The sequence below is a fragment of the Rhinoderma darwinii genome, chromosome 4 (assembly GCF_050947455.1).
Source record: "Rhinoderma darwinii isolate aRhiDar2 chromosome 4, aRhiDar2.hap1, whole genome shotgun sequence".
Classification (NCBI taxonomy): Eukaryota; Metazoa; Chordata; class Amphibia; order Anura; family Rhinodermatidae; genus Rhinoderma; species Rhinoderma darwinii.
In genome coordinates this window covers 237,906,644-237,920,484 of record NC_134690.1, presented here as the reverse complement: position 1 = coordinate 237,920,484, position 13,841 = coordinate 237,906,644, and the positions used below count along the sequence as shown (strand labels likewise).

The 13,841-nt window shown below is 42.1% G+C and overlaps 1 protein-coding gene across 1 annotated transcript in view; it reads left to right on the top strand.

Moving 5' to 3' along the window:
- TRAPPC3L (trafficking protein particle complex subunit 3L) overlaps positions 1-13,841 on the top strand; it is a 99,029-nt gene that overhangs the window by 28,139 nt on the left and 57,049 nt on the right. The window contains exon 2 of the mRNA XM_075862297.1: positions 6,242-6,530. Within this exon, the coding sequence (XP_075718412.1) occupies positions 6,489-6,530 (42 nt within the window). The 5' untranslated portion in view covers positions 6,242-6,488. The remainder of the gene's footprint in view (positions 1-6,241; positions 6,531-13,841) is intronic.

The window sequence follows — 13,841 nt, the reverse complement described above, 5'->3', positions numbered from 1 at the left end:
GGCAGCAAAGAAGCCACTTCTCGCCAAGGAAAACATCAAGGTCAGACTGAAATTCTGCAGGAAGTACAGGGATTGGACTGCAAAGGACAGGGATAAATAATTTTCCAGAGAAGAAAAGGTGAGCGCTGCCATAAGTCCCGTGTGATGCCAACAGTAAAGTATCTTGAGACCATTCATGTGTGGGGTTGCTTTTCATCTAAGGGAGTGGGCTCACTCACAATTTTGCCTAAGAAGACTTTCATAATTAAAGAATAGTATCTAAACGTTCTCTAAGAGCAACTTCTCCCAATGATACAGGAGAAATTTGGTGATGAACAATGCATTCTCCAGCATGATGGAGCACATGTCACAAGGCAAAAGTGATAACTAAGTGGCTTGGTGAACAAAACATTAAAATTTTGGGTCCATTGCCAGGAAACTCCCCAGATCTCAATCCCATTTAGAACCTGTGGTCAATCCTCAAAAAGCGGGTGGAAAAACAAAAATACAGAAATTATGATAACCTCCTAGCACTGAATTGGTTGCCATCATTCAGGATTTGGCCCGTAAGCTGATACCCAGCATGCCAGGAAGAATTTTAGAAGTCTTGAAAAAGAAGGGTCAATACTGTAAATATTTAGTCTTTGCAAAAACTTCATGTATTTGTCAATAAAAGTTTCAAAACAAATGAAATGCTTATAATTGTACTTCAGTATACCATAGAAACATCTGACTAAAAGATCTAAAAACACTGAAGCAGAAAACTTTGTGAAAACTAAAATTTGTGTCAGTCTCAAAACTTTTGGCCAGGACTGTACATTCATATAACCAAATATAACCATACTGTTGCAGGGTCTGGCTAGGTTCCCCTTGGGTTCCTCCTCCTCTCCTGGTCCTATCAGCCTTTTCAAAAATGTAGTGATGACGTGTGGTAGCCATCCCATGTGCGCCTGCTCACATTCAACTTTTTTAAATAGTTTTTCACATCAGCCATTTTTTAGAGTTACGCCCCATGCACCCGACCGTAAAATCGCCCGTAGTTAAGGACCGTAATTTCGGTCCGTAATTACGGCCCCATTCAGTTCTATTGACTGCTAGCACCTTTCCATATCGGTATGGATGGGTGTCCGTGCCGTAGAACTGTGCCGGGAATTATGGAGCGTGTCAGTTTTTTTGTGTTTCACGGGCTGTGCTCACATACTTTGTATGGGAGCACGGCCCGAACATGCGGGCAGCCGTCAGCAGCTGGCCGTGCCCACAATCTTGGGCCGTTGTTACGGGCATGGCCGTGTGCATGGGGCCTAAAGGCTAATTTATCCTCCATTGTCCCTGTTGTTTTAAAACTGTTCTGCTTGTGACAACTTGGCCTTACTTTGTTCTCTTGTGTCTGACTTGAACTGGGACCATACCCTGAAAATGTCTTGGGCCTCATGCACACAAACATGTATTTGCGTCCGCAATTCATCCACAAAAATGCAGATGATTTGCGTACCCATTCATTTCTATGAGCCCAAGCACACGACCGTGGTTTACACGTGTGGGGGCAGCAATGAGGACTGCTAAAACTCAGGACAAGTCATTTTACAGTTCACAATTGCAGTCCTGTCCCATTGAAATAAATGCACATCTTCTGTGTGCACAAGTCCGTGATTGTGGACGTCCCGCGGATGACAGACCGTGCACTTGGCTACGGCCGTGTACATGAGGCCTTATACCTGATGCCTTGTATTTTCCATTAGCACCCCTGGTTCCCAATTAAGGCCTCATTCACCACGAGCGTGAATCACATCCGTGTGCTGCGCATGGAAATCAGGCATAGCACACGGACCCATTGATTTCAATGGGGCCGTTCACAAATGCGTGAGTTTTCACGCAGCGAGGGTCCGCTGCGGGAAACTCACTGCATGTCCTATATTTGTGTGTTTTCACACACCTACGTGCCCATTGAAGACTATGGATGCGTGAAAATCACGCACTATACACGGATGCACATCCGTGTGCGGTGCGTGATTTCCGCATTAATTCGATAGAAAATAGAGCTACTGTTTTGCGAGTGTGTGAATAAGTGCATGCCACTCACAAAGCACACTGGTGCATAACGCAACACACACGGACCAGATTCACGCACGTTTTTCACGCGCATAAATCTGATACACTCGTGTGAATTAGGCCTAAGACTTGAAGACTTGTCTGACTCTGCAGATGTCACCATAGCAACCAGCTAATATCCTTGGACATCTTTTCAACAGCTGCTCAGTACAGGCCGTTCATTGCAGAGTCCAAAACTTCCTTGTTGAGGTCACTGATGAATACTAAACGGCCTATTAGACTTAACACTTTGGTGGGTCAGTGGCAATTCTATCCCTGAACAATAAATGGCACCGATCGGCTGGTTAAAAGCTCAATTGGACAGCACATTTCCCAGCTGGATCAACATAGATGTAGCACCCTGGGCAAAATATTGAGCGGGGGAAGTGGCTCCATTTCTTCAAAGAAAGGATACACAATGGCATTACTGGGGCACTACATGTCCCAACGGACACTGTATATAGGGATATGGTTTGGCATATTAGGGCATGTTTGGCATTAGTGGAACATGTACTGAATAATGAGTATACGGTATGCACTATTTATCGGTAGCACTCGCGGATCTATTTCCTGATCAGCATCTAATAGATGCTCTTACTTTAAAATGAATAAGATGTAGGGCTGGCACTAGCATCAGGTTAAAGTGTGCAAATACCAAAGTCCACTAGGCTTGGGCATTCCCATAACAATCTAAGTTAGCATGCTCTATGCTTGCCAAGCCAAGTTTGGGGTATAGAGAGGTGTCCCACTGTGACTCCATTGACCAAATGCCCATTTACACCTGGAGATGACACTGGGTAATTGTTAGGGAATACCTAATTATGCCCTAACAACAGGCAATATAAGCTGACTGCTCTGGGGTCCTTCAACAGATCCTGAGCTGTCTTTCCATATAAGATATTGACACTTATTTCACCACCAAAATTCCAACAATCAATCAACCCCTTTGGCCTCCAGCCTTGTATGTTGTTGTAGCGCCCATGGCCACGGACCATCGGGATTACTCACCCCCCCAACGGTCGCAGCCATGGATCAGTGAGCGCTGTGCCTTATGTCCTCCCCAGGAGACGCCAGCGCTCACTTTCGCTCCATTCGGCTGTGTCCCATAGGGTGCACGCGCACGCTCGAGCCCGGCCTTAAAGGGCCATCGTGTGCACTTGAAAATAATTACCAATCAACCCATGACCATCCTGGACTATAAGAAGGGCCCTGCCCCTTCACTCATTGCCTGAGCGTTGTTGTGTTTACCTGTGTTTGTCTTGCAAATGGTCCCTTAGTGTTATCCTGTTCCCAGTGTTCCCATTCCTGTATCCTGTTTCCCGTATCCTGTGCTACCGTTGTTCATGTGCCTTAGAAGTTGGAGTCGTTTTGTGCCTCTGGTCACGCCTGCTGTGTTACACCATGCCTGGTGTCATCTGCCACGCTTTGCATCATCTGCTGTCTGAAGTACCATCTGTGCCTAGCCACTAAGACTGTCTGGACTATTCAAGTACCCTTGTGCTGGACTTTGTATTATTGGATACTCTGTTGTGTGGCCAGCTTCCTCCCCGCTACGGCGGTGCATCCTAGTGGGTACACATACCCACAGATTGTGACAGTTGTGATGTTGGAGGCCTCTATGGTAGTGCTCGCACAATCACCATGGTGAAAATGTAGGTCACAGTGCAGACACTTATTTCATTTTTGTTAATATATCTCCTACCAACATTTATTTAACATATTTAATCCCAGTATATACTGACTGAACATGAGTATTATTCTACCTGTCATACTCACAACCTATTACTTTAAAATGAAAAGCCACACAATCTTTATGAGCTGCACAAGCAATCCTTTTTATTCCTCAAGCTCATTCTACTGTCCAATAGTTAATAAATTAATCCATGTAATTTCGTCAGTTTGCATTTTCGTGTTCCTGTCTTGCTAAATAAAATTTAATTTTGCAAAAGTAGACATGATCATAGAAAGTTAGGAGCACCCTGTTCCCCAGGGGTGAAACTACCACCAATGCATCTGCTATGGGGCCCATAAACCCATGGATAACATCAAGTGTTTTCCTTTGGAGTATCCTTTTCACCTCCGGGGCCGCTGCACGCAGGGTCCTGACCCTCATCAACTTTAGGACCCTGTGTGCGGTGGTGCAAACAGCCAGGGCCGGCCTTAGAATAGATGGCACTCCGTGCGAAATGATCTTTCGGCGCCCCACCTCATCATTAAAAAAAATGCCCCATAAAAAATTATAATGCCCCTTTAGTGCCCCCATGCAGTATAATAATATTTAATAATAGAATATATTACAACCCCTTCAAGTACACAGTATTTTGTCCTCTAATTGTGGCCACAGAATTATGTCCCCTGTAGTACCCCTACACAGTATAATATCCGCTTAGTGGCCCCCATACAGTATAGTGCCCCCCTGTAGATTTTGCCATACAACCTCCCTGTAGACAGTGCCATAATCCCCCACCTCCTCCTTGTAGACAGTGCCATACAGCCCCCACATCCCCCTAGTACTGGCAAGTGAGAGAGTAATGCTGATATACTGCGCCACCAGGCTGATGGAGGCAAAGATCAGAAGGAACCCATATAAAGGTTGTTTTAGCGCCCAAGGGGGAGAGAGTGGGAGAACCGTATGGAGTACAGTCGGAACTGCTGGTGGAGATCCTGTGAACAGAGCAGACTTGCCTATTGCGGGAGAACAGTGAAAGGCGGGAGGTTGCAGCCTCTGAGGATGAATGCCTGGAGGGTGACACAGCCTGTGCAGAACTGAAGCAGAGACTGCTGTGGTGTGTAGTGTAGAACAAAGCCGGTGTGACGGAGCAGATGGGAAACCACTTGAGAAAACACCATATTACAACTATCTTTATTGCAGACATATTCTGTTTGTTACCCCTGTTCAGTTATATTACTGTGCTTATTATCCCTGTACTATGACACCACTGTCTTTATTATTCCTGTGGTGAGATATCACTATGTGCATTATTTATGTTCTTTGACATAACAGTAAGAATTATTCCTGTGCAGTGACATCACTGTTTAAGGGATTTTAGGGACATAAATATATAAGATGCAGAGGTTGAAGTCTTATCTTGGAGCTGGTGTGTAAGGTGGTCTAACAGTTCTTTTGCCATATATTACTCTAAATTGCATGTAAATTTGGTGGCCCTGTTACAGATTTTGCATTGGGCCCCAGGAGCTTGAATTTAGAGCAAAGTATCAAGCAGGTTTAAATCAAACATGGCAAACATGTTTTCCCCAACATCTAGGGCTGCCCTCATACACATTATATTGTCATCAGACCTAGTTACCATCAGAGGTGTCTGCCGACAATTATCTAATGTTTATGTCCAAATTACGTTACCCACGCAAAAAAAGACACTACAGGAGAGGGGGGACACAAAAAATACAGATAGTGCATCATCCCAAAGGATTTTGAGGCGATGGTGTTGGGAGTGATGAAGTTGTGTTCATCTGGTGACGTTGTACTAGGAGCACAACGTCCTGATGTGCTTATCTGTATGTGGAGGAGTGCAGCCCGGGATTCAAAGCAAAAAAGGGTAATCCCTGTTGTTGGCTCTGTACCCCTCAGCAGTCTGCTCGTGGCAGTCCTTACGATTCCATACGCATTGGCGTTGACTCGGGGATGAAAGAAAGGGGTCTATGACCACAATATTGGAAAAATTACGGTTTATTGCTGTGTTTTTAAAACACAAGTAAAATAGTTAAGCATTTCAAGACCGGAACGGTCTCTTACTCAGGCTAAAATCACATGGCATATCAATAAACCGTCTGAGAGGTACAGTGCCAACAAGAGGGATCACACTTTTTTTGCTTTTAATTACATCATACTACTGGAGAGGGTGTCACCACAAAATTGTATTTTGCCTAGGTCATGCGATGTTAAAAAAAATTTTTTATTCAACTAGTAAAACCCATTTCACAACTATTCTACTGATAATTGTCAAGGCTGAAATTGACATAATTTTTATAATAATATCTTGAAAATTCATATTCATTGTCATAACCATCATCATTGTGGTCATTATCATTATCATCATCATTGTCCTTTTTAATTTATTTGAGGATTTGGTTTACAACAATGTATTATAGAATAACTGCAGGAAATTGAATGCCTAGGGGTAATTTAGTATTTTTTTTCCTTTTACCTAAATAGAACAAGCACATTATTTCATCTGAGTCAAGTTGTTGTGCTTTAAAAAACATCTTGCTGGCAATCAATTTGCTTTCCAGTGCTAAAAGCATGCACATTGTAGGAGGAGCAGCAAAGTGTAGAACATCACTAGAGACAAGGCGAAACACAAGATCAATGCAATGAACAAAAAAGAAGCAGAGGATACAGACAAACAAAGTACCGCTGAGGCCAGTTGTCACCATTATTATTCTATTCCCAGATCCTCGAGATGGCAAGGTCATCAAACCGAAAACAAGAAATCTTCAAAATAGTAAGATTCTGTGCAGCTAGTATTTTATTACAAGATTGTGATGATATAACACATGTACTGGATGGTTTTAGCATTGCGCTTGATTGTTTTGAGGGAAACTGCCCGCAGTAACCTATTTCTAGCTCAGCCATGCTTTCCATTTACACTGAATATGCTACACGACATATGTACTACAAACCATATGAATCGGCCTTATTTGTTTTGAATATATAGTACAAATTATATAGTCCTTCTTAGTATAGTCCTTCTTCATGACAAATGTAGACATCCATGTGAACCATATGTATTGGACAGTCTGTGGTTTTAGTGATTCGAATTGCCGTGTACCAAATCTCTTTGATTACTCGAATTAGGATTTTGGTATTCTGTACATCTAAAAGACTTAATGTTTGATTTAACTCATTGCATGTAACAAAACAAAGTACCGTATGTTTCTGATAATTTTAAAAATAAATTTCATCTTCCTGTTTTCATAAGTATCCATTGTAGGGTTGTCCAGAATTTGGATTTTGATGCCGATACTTCATCTAGTATTGCGATTTTCGATACCAAAACGATACTTTGCCAACAATAAAAAAAAAAAAAAAAAATCCTTTAATATTCTGATGTGAGGCACATGGAGTTATAAATTTTGAACCTCCATGTGTCTCACATTAATAGTAATTAACCTCAGTGTACCTCAGTCATAATGGGCAACATTGGGTTAATGTGTGAGGTACATGATGGGGTTAATTACTATTAATGTGAGACACATGGTGGTTCAAAATTAATAACAGCAAGTGCCTCACATTAATAGGTGACCCCATAATTTCCCTCACATAATGGCAACATTGGTGTTAACCCCTTAGGGACATGGCCAATTTTGGCCATTAGGACAGAACAATTTTTTATTTTTTTCTCTTTGCATCCGGCGCTCATAACTTTTTAAATTTTTTGCTAGACGTAGCTGTATGAGACTTTGTTTTTTGACAGATTCACATTGCCGATTAATTTATAGATATTTTTATTTTGGCAGCATACACCGATCATCATAAATGACGCTATACATTTGTTGTGCAGCTTATTACGGATGTGACGATACCAAATATGTATATTATTTTATGAATTCGGACTTATTTAAAAAATGTTTATTGTATATAATGTGCATTTGTGTATTTTTACAGATTTTTTTTATTTAACATTATTTTTTTATTAATCGTACTTTTTTTACTTTTATTTTTAAACTTTAATGTACTGTCCCATATCTAAGTATGGCCTAACAACAGGAAATGTGGTTAGACAGCCCTGGGATCCTTCAATGGACCCTGGCCAGTCTCTCCATATATGGTATGTCCCTCAATCGCGTTACCTGGATTTCCTGTGACGCGATCAAAGGGGTGTCCCGCCTGCTCATTTTCCTTTTGAATGCCGTGGTCAGCTTTGATCACGGCATTCAAGGAGATAGCGGCAGAGAGAGGTTTGTCTTATCTCCGCCGTTAGAGCGGGGCTGTGGCTGTGTAATACAGCCATTGCCCCGCTCCTGATCACATTTGTGCCCGCGCCATCTGAATGATGTGATGTGGTTGGCACTGAAGAGTTCTGAGTTCTAGTGCTCACCATGTTCTCTGTGTTCAGGGCCAGTGCCGCCGCACATTTTGCTAGTGACTGCATTCATCTGTTACAATACTGGGCTGTGCGGCCGCACTGCGTAGTATCGAAATACATGAATTAATGGTATTGAACCATTTGAGGGTGCACGGCATCTAAATAGTATCAATATTTCGATGCATCGTGCAACCCCAATCCATTGTTTAAGATAATATAAGATAACAGTGATAATTATACATTTAACAATAATATTGACCTGGTGCAATGAAATTTTCTACTGTATACACTACCGTTTAAAAGTTTGGGGTCACCCAGACAATTTTGTGTTTTCCATGAAAACTCACACTTATATTTATCAAATGAGTTGATTTTTCAATAGATTTTTGCTTTTATCAGTTTCTATGCGCTGCCCTACTTTAACCTGAGACCTTTTGGTACCAGGTCAAACTGTCCTATATAACTGACATATTTAAAGGAGTTTTACTATCAGGGACATTTATGACATATCCACAGGACCCGCACCTACACTACCGGTCAAAAGTTTGGGGTCACCCATACAATTTTGTGTTTTCCATGAAAACTCACACTTATATTTATCAAATGAGTTGCAAAATGACTAGAAAATATAGTCAAGACATTGACAAGGTTAGAAATAATGATTTTTATTTGAAATAATAATTTTCTCCTTAAAAATTTGCTTTCGTCAAAGAATGCTCCATTTGCAGCAATTCCAGCATTGCAGACCTTTTGCATTCTAGCTGTTAATTTGCTCAGGTAATCGGGAGAAATTTCACCCCATGCTTCCAGAAGCCCCTCCCATAAGTTGGATCGGCTTGATGGTCACTTCTTGCGTACCATACGGTCAAGCTGCTCGCATAACAGCTCTATGGGGTTGAGATCTGGTGACTACGCTGGCTACTCCATTACAGATAGAATACCAGCTGCCTGCTTCTTCCCTAAATAGTTCTTGCATAATTTGGAGGTGTGCTTTGGGTCATTGTCCTGTTGTAGGATGAAATTGGCTCCAATCAAGCGCTGTCCACAGGGTATGGCATGGCGTTGCAAAATGGAGTGATAGCCTTCCTTATTCAAAATCCCTTTTACCTTGTACAAATCTCACACTTTACCAGCACCAAAGCAACTCCAGACCATCACATTACCTCCACCATGCTTGACAGATGGCGTCAGGCACTCTTCCAGCATCTTTTCAGTTGTTCTGCGTCTCACAAATGTTCTTCTGTGTGATCCAAACACCTCAAACTTCGATTCGTCTGTCCATAACACTTTTTTCCAATCTTCCTTGCTTTTGCCCATATTAATATTTTCCTTTTATTAGCCAGTCTCAGATATGGCTTTTTCTTTGCCACTCTGCCCTGAAGGCCAGCATCCCGGAGTTGCCTCTTCACTGTAGACGTTGACACTGGCGTTTTGCGGGTACTATTTAATGAAGCTGCCAGTTGAGGACCTGTAAGGCGTCTATTTCTCAAACTAGAGACTCTAATGTACTTGTCTTGTTGCTCAGTTGTGTAGCGGGGCCTCCCACTTCTCTTTCTACTCTGGTTAGAGCCTGTTTGTGCTGTCCTCTGAAGGGAGTAGTACACACCGTTGTAGGAAATCTTCAGTTTCTTGGCAATTTCTCGCATGGAATAGCCTTCATTTCTAAGAACAAGAATAGACTGTCGAGTTTCACATGAAAGCTCTCTACTTCTAGCCATTTTGAGAGTTTAATCGAACCCACAAATGTAATGCTCCAGATTCTCAACTAGCTCAAAGGAAGGTTAGTTTTGTAGTTCCTCTAAACAGCAAAATTGATTACAGCGGTGCTAACATAATTGCACAAGGGTTTTCAAGTGTTTTCTAATCATCCATTAACCTTCTAACACAGTTAGCAAACACAATGTACCATTAGAACACTGGAGTGATGGTTGCTGGAAATGGGCCTCTATACACCTATGTAGATATTGCATTAAAAAACAGACGTTTGCAGCTAGAATAGTCATTTAGCACATTAACAATGTATAGAGTGTATTTCTGATTAATTTAATGTTATCTTCATTGAAAAAAACTGTGCTTTTCTTTCAAAAATAAGGAAATTTCTAAGTGACCCTAAACTTTTGAACGGTAGTGTATCTCTAGAATGGGGCCCAATAAACCCTGTTCTACCGCTCTGCATGCCCGTTGAAGCGTGTGATTTCCAAACATGTTAGATAAAAACAGTGTAGCTCGCTGAGCTACACTGTTTCCGTAACTCCGATAGTAGTGGATGGCAGTTATGGAAACAGCGTAGCTCGCACGCTATGCTGTTTTCATCTAACATGGTCGGAAATCACACGCTTCAACAGGAACACAGAGTGGTAAAACAGGGTTTAGGGGGCCCCATTCTAGAGATGGGTGCGAGTCCCAGGGGTGGAACCCGCATCTATCTGACATCTATGACATATCCTGTGGTAAAGGTAAGTGTCGCTTTTATATCTATCTATCTATCTATCTATCTATCTATCTATCTATCTATCTATCTATCTATCTATCTATCTGTCTATCAATGTCCTATGAGCCATGGCTGTAGAAAATTGCTGCAGGCAAACAAGACAAGAAGCAGGCAGCTGGTATTCTATCTGTAATGGAGTGGCCAGCGCAATCACCAGATCTCAACCCCATAGAGCTGTTGTGGGAGCAGCATGACCGTATGGTACGCAAGAAGTGCCCATCAAGCCAATCCAACTTGTGGGAGGGGCTTCTGGAAGCATGGGGTGAAATTTCTCCTGATTACCTCAGCAAATGAACAGCTAGAATGCCAAAGGTCTGCAATGCTGGAATTGCTGCAAATGGAGCATTCTTTGACGAAAGCAAAGTTTGAAGGAGAAAATTATTATTTCAAATAAAAATCATTATTTGTAACCTTGTCAATGTCTTGACTATATTTTCTAGTCATTTTGCAACTCATTTGATAAATATAAGTGTGAGTTTTCATGGAAAACACAAAATTGTCTGGGTGACCCCAAACTTTTGACCGGTAGTGTAGGTGCGGGTCCTGTGGATATGTCATAAATGTCCCTGATAGTAAAACTCCTTTAAATATATCAGTTATATAGGACAGTTTGACCTGGTACCAAAAGGTCTCAGGTTAAAGTAGGGCAGCGCACAGAAACTGATAAAAGCAAAAATCTATATTATACATTTATCACATATCATATATATATATATATAATGAATGGTACTAAAAGTTAATTGTATCAATTGATAATAAATAATAAATAAATACATATGTAACATTCTTTTTCATAGTTATAAACGGAAAGAAAAACGTCACTAGGGGGCGAAGTAGTGGTAGGTATAAAAAGAAAAGGGGGAAGAACTATAAAATGCAGGCCAAAGTTCATTGGAACTAGATACACTATATGGACAAAAGTATTAGGACACACCTCTTGAAGACTATGTTCACCTTTGAAAGGCAAATTATTTTTTTAATAAAAATGTGTATCAGTGTGTTTGGTGCAACTTTACAAATACGTTTTATAAAAAATGTGTTTTACTTTTTTAGATATAGCTGCTCTGTATTCTCCATACAGAACAGCTCTATCTAACGCTATTCACTGAATCCGTCAGTCCTGCGGACCTGACGGGTTCAGTGACAGCATGTCTCTGACACGCAGGATCCACCTGTAACCTATCACATCTAAGTTATGAAACTAATTCTCAATTTTTTGCTAGTAGGTGTAGCTTAACTACTATCATGTCTCCCATTCATTGCACAAAGAGAAAAGGAGAATCTTACTCGTCTATCCCTATCTAGCACATACTAAGAAACAGCAGCAGCATGGATGGGATTATACAGCAGTAAGCTGAGAATCCAGCACTCGGATGACATATAAATCTTACCAGAAGCTGCAGCAGCATTTTATGCATCTCTCTCACTCTGCTTCTTTTTTTTTTTTTTTTTTTGAAAGTCCGAGTCGTGCTTTCTGTCACCCAAAGTGCAAAAAAAGTGCAGCGGTGCCACACAAAAAAAGTGCACAAAGGATGCGGTCTATCGCAGCCCTACTCCTAAAGGAGAGAGGCTCCGCATAACCATTCCCCGATCCTCCAAACCATAGGCCAAGAGGATCAATGATCACCCTTGCCAAAGCTAAGGGGGACCCAACAACACTCCAAGACTTCTACCTGGGCTGCCACCCCAGTGTCCACGTTGGAGCCTGTATCTGGTTGTACCTCCTTTCCGAAGAAGGGAGGCCGGGTTGCAGGGGAAAAAGGAACCAGAAGGCCACACATTTTCCCCTTAGACCTTGGAAGGGTCCCAAAAGGGCACCGCATCCAAAAATCCTGTGACACACGTGACAAACACACAGTGAAAAAAACAAAATTAAATAAGTGAATGTGTGCTGTGATACAGCCTGGACATTCGCCAGATCTAAAAATTCCTCATTTCCCAGCCAGAAGGCTTGGAAAATAAAGGTGTGTGCTCAAATAGCGTAAAAGACAAGTGCGTGCAAATGTGCCATCACTCAGTGGGATTCCACCCCCAGTGAGTTCGGGCACCCCAGGGTCACCACTCCTGGGGCACTTAGCAACTCGGACTTTCCAGCTACCCGACCGATAGCATCAACCATGTGGTTCTCTGCCCCTCTCCTTGGTGTGCTGTCATCCCTCTACGATGGCGACCAACCCACCGGCAGAGATGATTACTAACCTCAGATTAGGACCCTACTACACATGGTCTAAGCCAAAGGCCGAGGAGCAAGAACCTGGCAACAAAGTCCCAATCTCACCTTAGTGATCATGGTATCTCCCCTGCCAGGTAAGTAGTAAGTCTCTCTCACTCTGCTACTGCTCTCCTCCTCCCCCTTCTCTCTCAATAGACATCTATGGGTAGCTGTAACTTGATCCCTCAGTGAACTGATTGTCGTCTCATCTTGAGGAGACAAAAAAAAGCTGGTGGGGGGCTTATAAGCGGAGAAAGAGGATTTTTTTTCTCTAATTAGATTTGTTGAAAAGTTTCTTATATTCGCTTGTACTATTCATTTATGCAAAGTTTGTTGACAGGTTAGTATCCATATAAGCATTGAACCATTTGTGTTTGCTGTAAATCATTACTTTGTAAAGTTCCAAACTGCCTCTAAAAGTGACAAGAACTGTGCAACAGGAGCATTATGATAGAAGTTTCCATGGTTTAGCAACTGCACACAAGTGTAAGATTAAATATGCGCAATGCCAAGTGCTGGCTGCTGGGGTGTAAATCACGCCATCACTGGACTCTGGAGCAGGGGAAACCTGTTCTCTGAGGTGATTAATCACGTTTCACAGTCTGGCACTCTGATGGATGAATCTGAGTTTGCCAGATGCCAGGGGAACGCTATCTAATGGAATGCATAGTGCCTGCTTTAAAATTTTGCTGGAGGAAGGATAATGGTCTGGGCTGTTTTTGAAGGGTTTGGGCTAGGCCTCTTATTTGTAGGGTAATGTTAATACTACAGCATGCAAAGACATTTTAGACAATTGTATGCTTCCAACATTGTGGCATCAGTTTGGGTAAGGTACTTTCCTGTACCAGCATGAGTGTGCCCCTGTGCACAAAGCGAGGACCATAAAGACATTGTTTGACGAGTTTGGTGTGGTGGAACTCAAGTGACCTGCACGAAGTCGTGACCTCAACCCCGTTGAACACATTTGGGATGATTTGGAATGCTGATTGCAAGCAAGACTTTCTCCTCCACCATTTGTTCCTGA